The sequence below is a fragment of the Theropithecus gelada genome, chromosome 3, assembly GCF_003255815.1.
Source record: "Theropithecus gelada isolate Dixy chromosome 3, Tgel_1.0, whole genome shotgun sequence".
Lineage (NCBI taxonomy): Eukaryota > Metazoa > Chordata > Mammalia > Primates > Cercopithecidae > Theropithecus > Theropithecus gelada.
In genome coordinates this window covers 115941137-115957515 of record NC_037670.1, presented here as the reverse complement: position 1 = coordinate 115957515, position 16379 = coordinate 115941137, and the positions used below count along the sequence as shown (strand labels likewise).

The following is a 16379-nucleotide window of genomic DNA, read 5'->3' as shown; positions in this document are numbered from 1 at the left end:
TGAATCCGGTTTGCCAGTATTTTATTGAGGATTTTTGCATCGATGTTCATCAGGGATATTGGTCTAAAATTCTCTTTTTTTGTTGTGTCTCTGCCAGGCTTTGGTATCAGGATGATGTTGGCCTCATAAAATGAGTTAGGGAGGATTCCCTCTTTTTCTATTGATTGGAATAGTTTCAGAAGGAATGGTACCAACTCCTCCTTATACCTCTGGTAGAATTCAGCTGTGAATCCATCTGGTCCTGGACTTTTTTTGGTTGGTAGGCTATTAATTATTGCCTCAATTTCAGAGCCTACTATTGGTCTATTCAGGGATTCAACCTCTTCCTGGTTTAGTCTTGGGAGAGTGTAAGTGTCCAGGAAATTATCCATTTCTTCTAGGTTTTCCAGTTTATTTGCGTAGAGGTGTTTATAGTATTCTCTGATGGTAGTTTGTATTTCTGTGGGGTCGGTGGTGATATCCCCTTTATCATTTTTAATTGCGTCGATTTGATTCTTCTCTCTTTTCTTCTTTATTAGTCTTGCTAGTGGTCTGTCAATTTTGTTGATCTTTTCAAAAAAACCAACTCCTGGATTCATTGATTTTTTGGAGGGTTTTTTGTGTCTCTATCTCCTTCAGTTCTGCTCTGATCTTAGTTATTTCTTGCCTTCTGCTAGCTTTCGAATGTGTTTGCTCTTGCTTCTCTAGTTCTTTTAATTGCGATGTTAGAGTGTCAATTTTTGATCTTTCCTGCTTTCTCTTGTGGGCATTTAGTGCTATAAATTTCCCTCTACACACTGCTTTAAATGTGTCCCAGAGATTCTGGTATGTTGTATCTTTGTTCTCATTGGTTTCAAAGAACATCTTTATTTCTGCCTTCATTTCGTTATGTACCCAGTAGTCATTCAGGAGCAGGTTGTTCAGTTTCCATGTAGTGGAGCGGTTTTGATTGAGTTTCTTAGTCCTGAGTTCTAGTTTGATTGCACTGTGGTCTGAGAGACAGTTTGTTATAATTTCTGTTCTTGTACATTTGCTGAGGAGTGCTTTACTTCCAATTATATGGTCAATTTTGGAGTAAGTACGATGTGGTGCTGAGAAGAATGTATATTCTGTTGATTTGGGGTGGAGAGTTCTATAGATGTCTATTAGGTCTGCTTGTTGCAGAGATGAGTTCAATTCCTGGATATCCTTGTTAACTTTCTGTCTTGTTGATCTGTCTAATGTTGACAGTGGAGTGTTGAAGTCTCCCATTATTATTGTATGGGAGTCTAAGTCTCTTTGTAAGTCTCTAAGGACTTGCTTTATGAATCTGGGTGCTCCTGTATTGGGTGCATATATATTTAGGATAGTTAGCTCTTCCTGTTGAATTGATCCCTTTACCATTATGTAATGGCCTTCTTTGTCTCTTTTGATCTTTGATGGTTTAAAGTCTGTTTTATCAGAGACTAGTATTGCAACCCCTGCTTTTTTTTGTTCTCCATTTGCTTGGTAAATCTTCCTCCATCCCTTTATTTTGAGCCTATGTATGTCTCTGCGTGTGAGATGGGTCTCCTGAATACAGCAGACTGATGGGTCTTGACTCTTTATCCAGTTTGCCAGTCTGTGTCTTTTAATTGGAGCATTTAGTCTATTTACATTTAAGGTTAAGATTGTTATGTGTGAACTTGATCCTGCCATTATGATATTAACTGGTTATTTTGCTCGTTAGTTGATGCAGTTTCTTCCTAGCCTCGATGGTCTTTACATTTTGGCATGTTTTTGCAATGGCTGGTACCGGTTGTTCCTTTCCATGTTGAGTGCTTCCTTCAGGGTCTCTTGTAAGGCAGGCCTGGTGGTGACAAAATCTCTAAGCATTTGCTTATCTGTAAAGGATTTTATTTCTCCTTCACTTATGAAACTTAGTTTGGCTGGATATGAAATTCTGGGTTGAAAATTCTTTTCTTTAAGAATGTTGAATACTGGCCCCCACTCTCTTCTGGCTTGTAGAGTTTCTGCCGAGAGATCTGCTGTGAGTCTGATGGGCTTCCCTTTGTGGGTAACCCGACCTTTCTCTCTGGCTGCCCTTAAGATTTTTTCCTTCATTTCAACTTTGGTGAATCTGGCAATTATGTGTCTTGGAGTTGCTCTTCTCGAGGAGTATCTTTGTGGCGTTCTCTGTATTTCCTGGATTTGAATGTTGGCCTGCCCTACTAGGTTGGGGAAGTTCTCCTGGATGATATCCTGAAGAGTGTTTTCCAACTTGGTTCCATTTTCCCCCTCACTTTCAGGCACCCCAATCAGACGTAGATTTGGTCTTTTTACATAATCCCATACTTCTTGCAGGCTTTGTGTTTTTCTTCTTTTTTCTTTTGGTTTATCTTCTCGCTTCATTTCATTCATTTGATCCTCAATCGCTGATACTCTTTCTTCCAGTTGATCGAGTCGGTTAGTGAAGCTTGTGCATTTGTCATGTATTTCTCGTGTCATGGTTTTCATCTCTTTCATTTCGTTTATGACCTTCTCTGCATTAATTAGTCTAGCCGTCAATTCTTCCACTTTTTTTTCAAGATTTTTAGTTTCTTTGCGCTGGGTACGTAATTCCTCCTTTAGCTCTGAGAAATTTGATGGACTGAAGCCTTCTTCTCTCATCTCGTCAAAGTCATTCTCCGTCCAGCTTTGATCCGTTGCTGGCGATGAGCTGCGCTCCTTTGCCGGGGGAGATGTGCTCTTATTTTTTGAATTTCCAGCTTTTCTGCCCTGCTTTTTCCCCATCTTTGTGGTTTTATCTGCCTCTGGTCTTTGATGATGGTGATGTACTGATGGGGTTTTGGTGTAGGTGTCCTTCCTGTTTGATAGTTTTCCTTCTACCAGTCAGGACCCTCAGCTGTAGGTCTGTTGGAGATTGCTTGAGGTCCACTCCAGACCCTGTTTGCCTGGGTATCAGCAGCAGAGGCTGCAGAAGATAGAATATTTCTGAACAGCGAGTGTACCTGTCTGATTCTTGCTTTGGAAGCTTCCTCTCAGGGGCGTACTCCACCCTGTGAGGTGTGGGGTGTCAGACTGCCCCTAGTGGGGGATGTCTCCCAGTTAGGCTACTCAGGGGTCAGGGACCCACTTGAGCAGGCAGTCTGTCCCTTCTCAGATCTCAACCTCCGTGTTGGGAGATCCACTGCTCTCTTCAAAGCTGTCAGACAGAGTCGTTTGCGTCTGCAGAGGTTTCTGCTGCTTTGTTGTTGTTGTTGTTGTTGTTGTTGTTGTGTAGCTGTGCCCTGTCCCCAGAGGTGGAGTCTACAGAGACAGGCAGGTTTCCTTGAGCTGCTGTGAGCTCCACCCAGTTGGAGCTTCCCAGCAGCTTTGTTTACCTACTTAAGCCTCAGCAATGGCGGGCGCCCCTCCCCCAGCCTCGCTGCTGCCTTGCCCGTAGACCACAGACTGCTGTGCTAGCAATGAGGGAGGCTCCGTGGGCGTGGGACCCTCCCGGCCAGGTGTGGGATATGATCTCCTGGTGTGCCTGTTTGCTTAAAGCGCAATATTGGGGTGGGAGTTACCCGATTTTCCAGGTGTTGTGTGTCTCAGTTCCCCTGGCTAGGAAAAGGGATTCCCTTCCCCCTTGCGCTTCCCAGGTGAGGCGATGCCTCGCCCTGCTTCAGCTCTCGCTGGTCGGGCTGCAGCAGCTGACCAGCACCGATCGTCCGGCACTCCCCAGTGAGATGAACCCAGTACCTCAGTTGAAAATGCAGAAATCACCGATCTTCTGTGTCGCTCGCGCTGGGAGTTGGAGACTGGAGCTGCTCCTATTCGGCCATCTTGCTCCGCTCCTGCTTCTTGTCTTTTTTCTTGACAATATATATTTTTTATTTGTTTTGCAGAATGTAGAACTTTTCTTGTAGATGCTATGACCACCTTTTGATATCTTCTATGTCATGGTAGTGTCAGCAGAGTATTTGATTGTAAATTTTGGGATCTTATTTTTTAAATTGCTTTAAAATTTTTCAGTGTTTCACAATGATAATGTATTGAAAATATTTACAGCTAAAAATCTCTCTTAAAATTATTCCGAATTATTCCTTAAATTCTTAGAAACAGAATTCCAGGTTCAAAAGGTTTACATTTAATATGTATTGTCAAATTTCCCTCCGTGAAAATTCTACAAAACTCTGTGCTCACAGCCTTGTCAACACTAGGTTTTCTGATATTATTTTTTTAATTCCATAAAATGTTTCCTATATTTAGAGTTATTTTCTTCATTAGATTCTTATGTACAAAGAATATTAGAAGTTTAAGACTTTTCCTGTTTTGAAAAATTGCTTTATCAAGAGGACAGTATTTGACTATCATTAACGTGGATAATAATGTCTATTACTCTGTGTTCTTACTAATGATGGGATTGTTATATTCTTCACATGGATAGTAAGCGAAGTGTTGATAGGTTAATAGAATAGATCTTAAGCCTTGCAGTATTCCAGGCAAGATAGCGTCGTGGCTCAGACCAGGGTGGTAGCAATGGAAATGTTCATATGCTGGAAATTTTTTGGAAAACGCTATTGACAAAATTTTCAATATTTTGTCATATGATCACATATGATCAGTTGCATATGTGATTTGTAAGAGATTAAAGAGTCAATGATGACTCTATGATTTTTGGCCAGGGTAATTGGAAAATTTAAGTTGCCATTTAAGAAGCTGGGAAGATTATAGGAGAATCGTGTTGGTCAAGCAAGATCAGGAGCCCAAGTTTGGACATGTTAAGTGTGATGCTTATTTAATAAGTAAGATATATATATATATATACACATATATATATATATAGAGAGAGAGGGAGTTGAATATATAATTCCAGTGTTCAGAGGAGAATTCTAAGCTGGAGATATAAATCTAAGAGACATCGGCATATAATTGTTAATTAAGAGAAAACATTAGATGAAATCACCAAGAAAGAGAGCGTCAGAAGAAAAGAGGAGGATCAAGTACTGATCCCTGGGGGTATTCCAGTGTTTAGGAACTGTAGTGATGAGAAGAAACCGACAAAGGAGACAGAAGCAGCAGCAAGAAAAAGGAGAAAAACCAGGACTGTGTGGTTCCTGGTAGGAAGCTGAAGGAAATATTTCCAAGAGGAGGGGTGATCAGCTGTGTCAAATGCTGCTTATACATCAAGTAAGATTAAGACTGAGAATTAACTGTTAGATTTAATGATATAGAGATAGCTAATTAGTGACCGTGAGAGTACAGGTTTGGTGAAGTGGTGTGGTGAAAACCAGATTAGATGGGATCTTATTTTCAAGTGATTAATATTATAAAAATATTATAAGAATTAGAATCTTTAAGGAATATAATTTATTTGAACTATGCCCAATAATTCATCTTTTTTTTAAGTGCCCAAAATCTCCATTTCTAGGGTACTCATAAGAAGTCTAAGTAAATTTGAAGTAAGTCTGGCAATTTTACCCTTAAAAAACTATAAAACATTAGTCCTTTACTTGGCTATAATGAAGAGGAACATGTCTCCCTCTGTTGATTATTTGCAAGAAGATTCACCAGGGGCTCATTTTAATTGCCTTGGTGTAGTATGTTCCCTGGTACCTTGGCTTTTAAAGTGGTATTGAGCTACAATGATCAGCTATGCCAACAGGCCATTATATGTTAATAGACTTTTACTAGCATATTTGTAGACTGTTAATTTGATTAAACTTTCGTGTCTTGATAACTTTTCTTTATAACAGAATAAACCTAGGAGATTCTGATTTGGTAGATCTGAGGGAGTCTAGGTATTTTTTTTTTTTTAATCTGATTCTGCTGCAACGCTAGGCTTAGAAAACTTTGCTTTACTAGGAACAGGATTCTATAAATAAGAGCTAACATTCATGATAGTGCCAGGCTCAACTTTTACTTAATCACATTTATTGTTAAGTGCCCTAGCCCTAGCATACACATTTAAAGCTCCCTGAGAATTTTCATCAGATTGTGACTTCCTCAATAGAATGTAACAAAAATAGCCTCACCTTTAGACACAAGGGTACACAGAATATTTATTTTATGTGCATAAGCAAAAACGGAATTATATTTACAAATTGGAAAAGTAATAAAGTGAAACATTCATCCAAAAATCAGATATTGAATAAACTTTTAATTCCCTTTTGTAGTTTCCTTTTAATTTAGTTTAAACAACATAAACGTTTTAAATACCACTTATTACATGCTGAGCATATAGATAACAGTTTTGGCACTTTAAAAAAAGCTGAGGAATGGATGGTTAATTCTCAGTGATATTTGTTCATTTTCTATAGTGAGGATTCTCTAATATATCAAAAGGATCTGGAGGGTTGGTACATGGCTAGAGAAAGTAAGAAAATAAAGAAGGTGAAATGGAGGTGTTGGGGAGGGATTCATAGAATGTAGAGAATGAGAAGAATGTTTTCTTTAAAAAACCTTTCTAAGTTCATAATTTGTTATTCCTCTTAAATGAAATAATGAAATTTAGATCCTTAAAGCTTCTGTGTTTCCAGTTCTGTTCTTCTGGAGAGCTTTCCATAGTTTAAAGACTTTATGAAGTCTTTGATTTTTGATTGTGACCCATGATCTGTGGGCTTTTCTTATTTTCACTGGTTGGACTATAATCATATTTGAAGTCTTATGATTCTTTTATATTGTCCAAAGTAAGTTACATTTAATATTTGGTGACTGCTGTAAGGAAAACACAGTTATTTGGGGCAGCATAACAATCACTGAATGTTAGAATAAGAAGGCATAGTCAGCTTGTTATAGTATATTATAATCTTTACGGTGTGTATTGTTTTGCACAATTCTGTAGGTCAGCTGGGCAGATATGCTTTATGTAGTGTCAGCTGGGATACTATTATATCTGGAAGATGCAGACTTGCCTCAATCACATGGTTGGAAATTGTTGTCAGTGTTGGCTTGGAATTCACTGGGTCTGTTAGCTAGGGACATGATTCTCCTCCACATGGTCTTTTTATGTGGTTGCTTGGGCTTCCTGACAGCATGGTGGCTGGATTCAAAGGAGAATTCTACATGCATGAAAATGGAATCTGCAGATCTCAGATGTTACACAGAGCTGTAATTTGAATGTTTGTCACCTCTAAATCACATGTTGAAATTTAATTGCCATTGTAACAGTGCGAAGAGGTGGGACCTTTTAAAGGTGATTGATTAGGCCATGAGGGCTGGCTGCACTCACAGTCCTGGCATTGCTGCCTTATAGAAGGGCGAGTTTGATTTCCTCTTGCTTCTGTGAGTGCTCTCCCTCTGTGTCTCTGGCTCGCTCTCACCCTCTCTTGCCTTCCCTTACCTTCCCTCCCTCCTCCTCCCTCTCCCTACCTCTTTCCCTGTCTTCTCTCTGTCTCCTTCCTCCCTTCCTTTCTCCTTCTCTCCTCTTCCTTCTCTCTCCTTCTCTCCTTCTTCTTTCCCTCTTCCCTTCTCTCCTTCTACCATATGGTGACACAGCAAAAGGGCCCTCACAAGTTGCTGGCACCTTGATATTGGACTTCCCAGCCTCTGGAACTGTGAGCCAATATATTTCTGTCCTATATACATTACCTAGTCTGTGATATTCTGTTACAGCAGCACAAAACGGACCAAGACACACAATATCACTTCTGTCTCATATTTTTCACAGGGCCAGCTCACATTCAAGGGAAAAAGAAATTATTTCCATTTTGCCATTAGAAGAGTGACAATTTGTAGCCTTCTTTAATCAACCAGTTTGTCCTTTGGCCACAAATTATTTGTATTTATCACATATGCAGAATGCATTGCATTCCTCCAGAGACCCCTGAAAAATCTTATTCCATTATAGTATCAGGCTCGAATGCAAGGTTCAGGTTCTCATCATCTGAATCAGGTCCAGGTGTAGATAGGTCGTCTTAGGTGAGGTAGCCCAGGTGTAGACCCTTGAACCAAAAAGATAACCTAAAATACAGGGTAGATGGGGCAGGATGACTGCAGTAGACACTCCTGTTCAAAAAGTGGGATATAGCTACTTAGCAGTCACTGGTCCACTGAGTTTCTGATATTGAATCAGGTATGTCACTGGTTTTTCCTGCTTTGGCAGAAGGGAATGTATGTTGATTAAGGCTCTGCTTTGCTTCCTGGGGGCAGTCCTTTGCGGTTCTTGGGTTCACCCTCTGAGTCAACATTTATTTATTTTTTTAAGAAATATGCTGGGCTTATGCTAACTATCTTTCTAGGTCTGTTTCCTGGTTATAAAAAGTTTGAACTGACTGTCCATTTTGGTACAAGCTGGTGTGATTCTAGTGATATAATTCTCTTAAGAACTTCATAGGTTTCATGTGAATCTCATTGGCATTTACCCCATTAGACAAATCCACATCGACAGATCTTTTTGAGATAGGCCCCTCTCTACTGTGAGTTAAGATGCTGTGGGACAATGCCCTGAAGATTCATACTAGCCTTTTTGTTTAGGTGACAATGTCTATGAGAACCTACGAGATTCTTAGAAACTCTTTTGTCTAGCTGAGGCCTTTAATAGTCTTCGAAACTCTTTCACACAGATGATTTGGTCAAGGCGAAACAGCCTTTAGTCTTTCTGAGTTTTAACAAAGGGTTTTAAAACTACACCCTTGACTTACTCTTGACCTTGAGGTTACATCTTACTGGCAGCACCTTGGATTAGATCTTTGCTCTGAGGCTGTTTCTTTGAAAATCTATTGCACATTCAAGTTTCTTTGTTCATTTGTTTGCTTCTTATGCAAGCATCACTTCAGAAGCACATGATTTTTTTTTTTTTTTTCTGTTACTGGTTATGTTAACTGTGATCACTTGGTTAAGGGAATGTCTCCAGTTTTTTTTTTTTTTTCACATCAAGTTGTTGCTAGGATACATTTTGAACGTAGAATTGAATGTCTGGATTTGACTGAGAGAGTTGTGCATTGACATGTTGAATTCGAGATGCCTGTTTGACATCCTAGTAGAGACTGGTTCAGGAGCAGGGGTGCTGGTAATTGGAAAGATGAGGTAATCCTTTTTCATTTTTTCAGTGAATACAGAAGTGAGGTTATCTGAAGGGAGTAATAATGAGGGAGCACATTGGAGATGTGAGGAGAGAGATTTAGAAGGGTCTTCTCAGAGTAAATTGACCGGGAAAGTGTAGTGGACTTAAGGGCAGTGTTGTGATGCGGGACCATTTGACAACTGTGATCCTAAACCAGCCTATGAACATTCAATATGTTCTGCTTCTTGGAGTCAGACTTTGACTAGTAGAAGGAGTTTTACTGTGATTGAGGTTTGGTCAAGCAGTACAGTGGAAAAAGGGGTAAATTAGTTTAGAGTGTGTGCAGGGAGGTAATTTATCAGGACAGATCATGGAATATAAACTGGATTAAGTAGACAAGAAGGAGGTGAGGAGAGTGAAAAAGTGGCTCAACGGTTTTAAGTCCCAAAACAATGAGAGACAGTTCTAGAGAAAGATAAATAGATATGACATGGTGAATAGGGTATGTGAATGATTGAAATCAGGATTTGAGATGCATTTCATCTGTGTTCTAGTTTAATACCATACCAGCTTTACGAAGTGTTTTTTTTTTTTTTTTTACGGTCTCCATTTTAAACAGAAGCAAATTATGTTGATCAAGATTAAGCAACTTGGCCAAGGGTACACAGTTAGTAAATGGCAGAGCTTGGATGGAAAATTAAAATATTTGTTTTTGTTTTTAGCTCCCAAACCTTTGTATAATACTATACCAGCTGTCTTTGATTCATGACAGTTGCCCACTAGACAAAGGATAATCATTATTATGACTGAAAATGTTTACATTATATTTGTTTTGCTTTTTTAGGCTTATTATGGCATGCAAATGAAAAAAGGCCTCAGAAAACATTTCTAATTTTAAAAACATCTACTTACTTCCTTTAGAGAATGAGTGGCCTTTAGAAATTGGTTGAAAATGATTTTTACTTTTTCAGAGTTCACAAACAAGCATTCACACATCATTATTAAGCTATTAGCATGGAGTCAATTCTACCTGACCCATTTACATTAATATAAAATTTCCTTTATGTTAAGGAGGTCTTCCATTTTCCTACACTTAAAATGATTTAAGTAGATCCCTATATAATGATAAACGATGATGTTCTGAGAAAAATAAGGTAATTTGATTATCTCTACTTCAGGAAGCTTCAAGAAAATTTACTTAGGTTCTAACTTTAGTAGAGGGAAAAGTGAAACTTTTAGGTTTAAGGTTTCTCACCCTAATCATTAAAATAACAATACTTAGCCAACTTTCACAATATGCAAACAGACAAAACCAAATTGCATGAGCTGTTTTTGGTTTAAAATTACATGGAGCGCTTTCCAGCAATACTTGTATATAGAGGCTTGATTGAAATAGCTGCATAATTCCTCAGCAGAGGGCTTTTCTTTGCTGTAATTACATTCATGCAGTGACTCATATTCTCTTAATGCCTAGATTTTATAATTCAAAGGGAAATGTTCCCTTGAAATTTGAAAACCTGGAGGACTCAAAAGTTGTTTTTAAATTTTTTTTATTATTATTACTTCTACTATTTCTACACCACAGCTAGTATTCCTCTGAGGAATATTTGACTTAGGTGATTTTGATTTCACTCATGCTGGCTCCAGTAGTGGGGTTTGACTCATGTGACAGTGATAGAGCAAGGATCCCAAAGATACCTAGCGTAGGGATAAGGTGTTCTGCATTCAGGGACTTCAGCAGTGGGGATTTGGGGCTTTCACTCTGGTATTCACCGCCCTACAGCTCAGTTTCTTTTAAATGTCAGCTTACCTTTGACTTCTGTTTCTCTTTCCTTCATCAGCTGAATGATTTTTTTCTGAATTGACAAGTTCAGATTCCCAGGAGAGGGCACCTTGCTGGCTCTGCTGATAAACATGCCTCTGTATGATAATGTTTCCCTCCTACTTCTGGGGAAGTTTTTAAGACTGATCGCAAGGTTGGAGGACAGTCCTTTGCAAATACCTGGCTAGTATCTCTCCTGTTTTGGGTAACAGGGTGTGATGCAGATGCTGGAGCAATTACCAGTTTTGCCTGAGGCAGGTCTTTCCCGTGTAATTTCACATTTTTGTTATAAACCCTTGGAAATTTGTGAAATATATAATATACTCATGAAGACAAAAAAAAAGACAATTTTCAGTTGGATGTACAACAGGTACTTTCTTCACCACTCTCCTTTCCACCAATATTGTTCAGTTCTCTGTAAAGAATCGTGATGGTCAAGGGAGGCCTGGCAGGACAATCTTGAATGTTCACAGACAAATGTTCTTGTCAAAGGATTGGTTTAGGAGTGGCCATATAATGTAATTCTGGCAAAAGATACTTGAGAAGATGAATGCTAAGAGCTATTTTTGAAAGGGCTTGTTCACTTTAAAAAATAAATACAAGGCTTTTTTCTTTTTTTAATCTTGGAATAATGTAGTTTTTATAAGATGCTGAGAATTGCAGCCGTCATGTCAGGGTCATGAGAGGAGCCAGTTAAGAGAGTCCCAGCTACCATGCCGATGGCAGAGCAGAAAGTTGTAAACACCCCTCATCTCATTAATGAGCCACCACATGAACCAACCCTGGAACTGCCCTGATGTCAGGTGGGAAGATTACTTGGATGCAATTGTAGCCTCCAAGTATGCTACAAGGTGAGCTATCCTAGAGGTGAGGGAACCAAAAGCTCCCACAGACTACATTCCAATCCTCATATCACATAATTCACTAAATTGATTTAAAGTGTACAGTGAGAGGCAAGAGGAAAGATTATTAGGTTGGCATACCTGGGTTAGGGGCAAGTAGGGTAGAGGGGCCATGCCAGCTAATCCTGGGGTACCTAGTGTTCATGTTCATACATCTGCATATGCCTTCCCCGCTGATGTTGTGGTTACAAGGACCAGAGTTGAGGTTTGGGCAAGCCTCAAAGATAGCAGTTGTCCCAAGCTAATAACACCTGCTCAAGTGTCTGAGAGATACTGGGACAAGTATGCCTGGTCAGTGGCTGTGGGTTGCCAGTTAGCTTCACAAACAATCATGAGTTCTGTTGTGTTTATTGGACAGATAACAAATGGGGCAGAAAAGAGTATCAGCAGTTGTTGTTAACCAAGGGTGATTTTTGTCCCCCAGTGTCCATTTAGCAATGTCTGGAGACATTTTTGATTGTCATGACTGGTATATGTAAGAGATGCTACCGGCATCTATTAGGTAGAATCCAGGGATGCTAAGTGTGCTATAGTGAACAAGACAGCCTCCCAAGACAAAGAATTATCTGGCCCAAAGTATCGGTTGTGTCGAAGCTGAGAAACCCCCTCATGAATATTAAGTGAATATGTATATTTAGTGTATCCTGGATATTTAGTGCCTCTTATGTATTTAATATATCATGAACATTTATTACTCGTATGCTTCAAGAATAATTGACATTTCTTGATCTTGAAGGTCTTTCTGTCAGCGTGTAACACATACACAGTCTTCTTTTTAATACTTTATACATTGGTGAATTCTGCTCATGTCTTACTAGCAAAGTATGTACTTAAAATGTCTTAAAATGTTTTGCCTCTATTTTATAAACCTCAAATTTATTTATCAAATAGAACTAAACATCCTCAAAAGCAAATTTACATTATACTAGTCCTGGAATTTCAAAGAAGAAATAACGTGATAAATGTCCTCATTGTTTAATATACTTTTTGTTGTGTTTTTACAGCTTGCAGCTGAGAGCATGCTAGCTGATTTTCACATGAAGTCATTAAGAACATCTATTCTAAAGATAAATGAAGCATTGACTTAGACTATAATTACAAGTTTCCTAAATAGTAATATAAGCATCAGATAGTACAAGATTATGGTGCCGGCATTAATGTAATGCTTGTTTGATCGTTCTGTTTACATTTAAAGCAATTGTAGGCATGGTGCTTATGATGAACCTCTGTGCTCAAAAATGCACATTTTGAAATGATTGGAACAGTTTTTGTTTGATGATCTTCAGTTCACTTAAGGACTTAGTTGGCTCAATGTCTATTAATAGAGCAACACTGGAAATTTATAGCTTCATGCATTTTAAAAAATTTATTAATGATAGTTTTATTTATATTTTAGTGCTTTAAAAGATTAAAGATATTTTATGGAAGTTGTGTCTTGAGACCCCTCCATTAAAAGGGAAAGTTTTTCACATATACGAAATTAAAGAGAAGCATATTTAATATTATAGAAACAAGTAAATGTTGTTTAGGATAGATTTCAAAAAAGAATTGTTTTCAAATGTTGATGGTATATATTCCATTTCATTTCTTTTAACTTTCTTTGCCTTTTTTTACTTTTGTGATGGAAACTAACGTTTTGTCAGATGAAAATATCACATATAACACATAAAGAAATGGTAAGGCATAATATGCAATTAAAACTGTTTGATAAAAAGTTAAAGTAAAAAATTAAGAACAATATGTCTTAAAAACAATGATGTGCTTACAGTAGTTTCCTGGAATTACTGGCTGGTTCAGCAGAATCAGCTGTGCTCATCAATGGAGTGACAGGTGGTGTAGGCAGTTCAACCTTACATTCTTTTAGAAATACTGGGGGTGTGTGTGTGGGTGTGTGGGGGTGTGTGTGGGTGTGTGTGTGTGTGTGTGTGTGTGAGAGAGAGAGAGAGACCTATAAAGTGTTGATTTGGGGGGGTTTAAAGAATTGTTAAAGCCGATATGTGTAAACTTGATCCTGATTTTCATGTTTTACATTTTTGGGATCCTGTTTAATCATCATTTATTTTTGTTGTTGCAGTGATTTGCTGTCCTCTGAATACGTAGAGAGACACATTGAACATGGAGGCAAGACTGTGGAAGTTAAAGTAAGTGAAATTTTCCTACTTGTGGGGAAATTTATTGAGAATCTTTTAATACTACTGATTATGATTTTAATTTTCAATGATATTTCTAATGTACAGTTTTGGGGGTTTTAAAAATAATTTATAATCTAAAGTTTTATCACCCACTTTGGAAAAATGAAACTTTACTTTTAGTTATCAGAAAAAGAATTTTTAGGGTACTGTAGGAATTGTTAGACTTAGGTTTTATAGGATTGCTATACCTGCAAGTACTAGGTTAGTGCAAAAGTCCTTGTGGTTTTTGTCGTTATTTTTAATGGCAAAAACCCTAATGACTTTTTTTTTTTTTCGAGACAAAGTCTCACTCTTGTCTCCCAGCTGGAGTGCAATGGCACGATCTCGGCTCACTGCAACCTCTGCCTCCCGGGTTCAAGTGATTCTCCTGCTTCGGTCTCCCAAGTAGCTGGGATTACAGGTGCCTGCCACCACATCCGGCTAATTTTTGTTTTTTAGTAGAGAGAGGGTTTCACCGTGTTGGCCAGGCTGGTCTCGAACTCAGGCGATCCGCCCACCTTGGCCTCCCAAAGTGCTGGAATTACAGGCATGAGCCACCATGCCTAGGAAACCCCAGTGACTTTTATGCCAACCTATAGTTCTTTCTTGGATTATGTCACTGAAGATAGTTTTTGAAATTTGCCTTTAGGGTTACCACTGAGAACCAAGAGGTGAAAACTTGGGTCCAGGGTAGGTGTTTGCCTTTGCATTCAGTTGTGAAAGATTCCCACCCCCGCCGCCCCCTAACCCGGCCCCACCCCACAGCACCCCACACCTCCACCAGTAAAATGTAAAATTGTTAGATCTACAGGAGATCAAGGAGTTGAAAATACCTGGAGACAGAAATCTCAGGATACTGGTTATGACAAGTAAACTGTGAAAATATTAACACAAAAATAAAAGCCTCCACCAGCTAGAGGCATAAGAATGTGGGGTTTTCCCCCCAGATCTGCAGATGGTGTAATCTGAGAGCATATGAAAACAAAAGCCACCCGAGTGTAGGGCTTCCTTCTGCTCAATGTTGAGTATAGTGACTTTTGGCCAAGTGTTTATTTTCTTCTGCATAGTGTTCAGACTATCTACTCTACTTTATCTGAATTATAACCTACTTGTTCACATTCATTTCCTTTTTCTAATTACAAATTAGATACATGCTCATTTTAGGAAACTTGTAAACAGAGAAAAGTAGAACAAAAAAGGAAAACTCATCCTTAAACTCATCACTGAGAGATAAATGTTTTCATTTTGTTATTTCTTTGAGTTTTTTTGTCATATGCACACAGTTGTATATATACATAGATATTTACATAGTATCATATATAGCTACAATATTGTATCTGCTTGCTTCTGTATTTTGTAAACATTTGCCAAGTTATTTTCCCATAAAGCCTTTGTTCAGTTTTTTATGTACATATATTACTGTTGTAAAGCTTTTTATTCAAACTAAACTGTTATCAGTAACCAAAATAAATTATATCGTCCTATTCAAATGACAATCTGAAGAGAATTGAGTTTTTCAATTATATATATGTAAACTAAAAGAAAACTTTTTATTGTGGAAAAGTTTAAACATATTTCGAAGTGAAAAGAATGCTATAATGAATCCCCTCATTCCCATCATCCAGCATCAACAGTTATCAACACTTTGACTATCTTTTTTTTCTCTTTTTATTTTTTTTTTTTGTGTGTGTGTATGTGTGTAGTATTTTAAAGCAAATTCCAGACATTAGGACACTTTGTCAATAAATACATCCTGTATACCTATACATTTCTAATTCATAAAGACTTAAAATCTGGTAACTCCTGTAAGCAATCTACATGTAATAATTATGCCTGTCTCTCCAGAAAGTTATCCTAAACTAAAGATTGGTGAATTGAATGGTGGATTAATTTATATTACTGCCTCCCTACAGAAGGGATATCAGGATTTTTCTAGATATAACATGGGAGAATGGAGCCATTTTGTTTATAGTTGGGGAAAAAAATTACCTAGGGATAGAATCTGCAGGTCCTTTTATTCCCATCCCTGTTCATTTGGCTTCACTTCTCTATTTTCTATGATAATGTTTTTCTGATGTAGAGTATCTCTTATTCCCTTGTTAAATTAAAGAGGAAAGGAAACAGGCCTTTCACTATCTGTTTCCGTCTGTGTCTGTCAGTGGAATGATGAAATGCAAATAGGAGCGTGGAGGGTGGACCCAGCAGATAGCTCTCTGCTCTGTCTATGGTAATATCCTTTTTCAGAAAACTTGTATCTAATCAGCAAAGTGCACTCTACTCTGGGATCTTAAGGCTCCATGGGTACACATAACACATGAAGCACTGACTTTGCCGCACAGTCTTTGCTGATTTTCCAACCTGAGAATTGCAGTTTCTTTGTTGATGGTTTTTCTAACCCCTAAGCCTATCATACTAGGGAAATGATAAATACAAACTTTGTCCAGACTGAAGGGCCAGAGGTTGTTTCTTTTTCCCTTTAAGAAAACCACTTTGGTCTCACCTGTCACCTCCATTTGTTTCCACTCCATTTAAAAATCTAACTCAAAATTCTCCTCTGG

The 16379-nt window shown here is 38.2% G+C and overlaps 1 protein-coding gene across 11 annotated transcripts in view; it reads left to right on the top strand.

Annotated features, from left to right (window-relative positions):
• ADAM22 (ADAM metallopeptidase domain 22) overlaps positions 1-16379 on the top strand; it is a 262714-nt gene that overhangs the window by 127571 nt on the left and 118764 nt on the right. For all 11 annotated transcript variants that reach the window (XM_025378403.1, XM_025378401.1, XM_025378400.1 and 8 more), the window contains one exon: positions 13725-13791. In XM_025378403.1, the coding sequence (XP_025234188.1) occupies positions 13725-13791 (67 nt within the window). The remainder of the gene's footprint in view (positions 1-13724; positions 13792-16379) is intronic.